This window comes from the organism of the source record quoted next (genome assembly GCF_019968985.1).
Source record: "MAG: Porospora cf. gigantea B chromosome Unknown PgB_NODE_5251_length_1935_cov_158.377, whole genome shotgun sequence".
Taxonomy (NCBI): Eukaryota; Apicomplexa; class Conoidasida; order Eugregarinorida; family Porosporidae; genus Porospora; species Porospora cf. gigantea B.
The window spans coordinates 1-1,935 of NW_027179078.1; the positions used below are offsets into that span (position 1 = coordinate 1).

Consider the following 1,935-nt stretch of genomic DNA (forward strand, 5'->3'; position numbering starts at 1 on the left):
AGTGTCGACCTGTGGAGCAGCTGTCGCTAGAACCCTACCACCGGGACCACGCCGTGGTCATTGGTCAATTCCGCAAGTCAAAGAAGAAAAAAGATGACTAATTAGTTTGTTTCTGCATCAACTAATGTCTGATCGTTGCTCTGAGATCTCCAGAGTAGTCGCCAGCAGGAATCAAAAGGCTGCACGGCTTCCGCATCACTGTCCAAGGGCTCACGTTGTCAATAGCGTAGGCAGGGCCGCAGTAGGATAGGGAGGCCTCGTCAGAGGTGAGCAATGTCAGCTCCACATGCACTTCCTCGTCGAAACCTACAGCGTAGTACACCCAGTATCCTGAAGGGTGGTAAAAAAGGAAGACCAGGCAGTTGTCGAAGGCTTTGACTATCGTCTGTTCATAAGACGCCGCCTGTGAAAAAGAGAAGCGTAAGGTGGATGTGGATGTGGATGCTCCCCAGTTGACATCGTGTGTGACCTGAAGATGCTCTCTCAAATCGTTAAGAGTCTGGGAACAGGCCGAGCAAGCGAAGATCGGACAACGTTGCTGGATGTAAAGATAACATCATCGGATCTCACCTTCGGCGGTGAGATCATGGCTGCTTGGGGCATTAGTGCTCTGCACGGTTCTTCAACCGCTGGCTTCTGGGACAGGGTCAAACACATGAACTCAGCGACTCGGTTTCTGTGTTTTGACCGATCAGTTCTCACCGAGTGGCCTCCGTCGTGGATACGTTACACATTGGACACGTCTCCTTCTTAACCCGTAGACGACAGGTTCCACAGACTATGTGACCGTTGACACACTGGAAGAGCTGCATGTTCTCGTCTACCGGATGGTCCATGCAAACGACGCACTGTGCTGCCACCAGCAAACAGAGACGACAGGTACAGGCCGCTGACGAAGCGTGGCGTTTTGGGTTCATATTGTAAAGTTTAAGTTGGAAGGTTACGAACTACTGGGGAGTCTGCACATCGATGTTTCCCCTTAAACAGGACTGAATAGCGCGTCTTCAACCGAATCCAACCATCGGCGTCGTCACCTCACCTTCCAAGGACTTGGAGTCTGCAACATGAAGGTGATATGGGCTGAAGGGGATGGGGGTCAAGGTCAGCGTTTCTGACAGCTGGGTTGAGATCCTAGATAGAGCGTTCCAGTTTGTAGCTCTCAGATACTCAGGTCTGTCGAGTTTTTGGAGAATGCTTGGGAGTTTCTGGAGTTCTCTCAGGATGAGTTCTGCTTCCTGAGTTTCCGGTTGGACCCAGCGAGGCTCTTGCCCCGGGGCTAAGCTATCTCTCTCAGCTTGTCTCATGTTGGAGTCGAGAAGACCGAAGGCAAGGAGACTGGCCTGTGCGAGCAGTGCTTGTCCCAACTCAAACCAGAATGGGTTGGACGGTTCGTAATTGACCCACATCTAGCGGCGAAATGCTCGCATATTTGATGCAACTGGGAACAGTTTGAATGTGTTCAATGAGGAACAATTTGAATGCGTTCAATGAGGAACAATTTGAATGTGTTCAATGAGGAACTATTTGAATGCCTCTAAAAAGAATCTTTATGATTATTGCCTCATTACCATCAAAACGACGATCGTACGCCTGGTCTTGGCTCCTGGGATCAACTACCCGGCTCCCATCCACTCCTTGTCCTCGAATTATCTCTGATGCCGAGTCTACAATGTGGGACTTTTGGAAGACCTTCTATCGTGTCGATGAAACATCAACGCTGAAGTCACTGGTCCCTCCGAAGAGTCTCTTTGAATTCTACAATAGGGACGTGGGATTAACCATGAAACAGAAAAGTTTTGTGTTCGCTTCTGTAACGGGAGTTGGCGCTTCGACGTTTTTTCCGGCGTCGGACTCCAGATGCAGAGCACTTCGGCTTATCGATCCAATCAACCGCGAGATGCCGTTCGATCAGGAGACATTAGATTACCTCTCTGC

At 50.1% G+C, this 1,935-nt stretch overlaps 1 protein-coding gene across 2 annotated transcripts; it reads right to left on the reverse strand.

Annotated features, from left to right (window-relative positions):
* Positions 1 to 121: 121 nt before the first annotated feature.
* KVP17_004505 (uncharacterized protein) lies at positions 122 to 836 on the reverse strand (the record flags this gene model as incomplete). 2 transcript variants are annotated; one of them, XM_068522741.1, is made up of 3 exons in its annotated part: positions 215 to 538; positions 571 to 676; positions 703 to 836. In XM_068522741.1, coding segments are annotated over 3 exons (564 nt in total), but the record flags the coding sequence as incomplete, so codon positions are not given. The 2 variants fall into 2 exon arrangements, with proteins under 2 accessions (XP_068373420.1, XP_068373419.1); XM_068522742.1 differs by lacking the exon at positions 703 to 836 and having other exon boundaries at positions 122 to 499; positions 571 to 603.
* Positions 837 to 1,935: the final 1,099 nt, after the last annotated feature.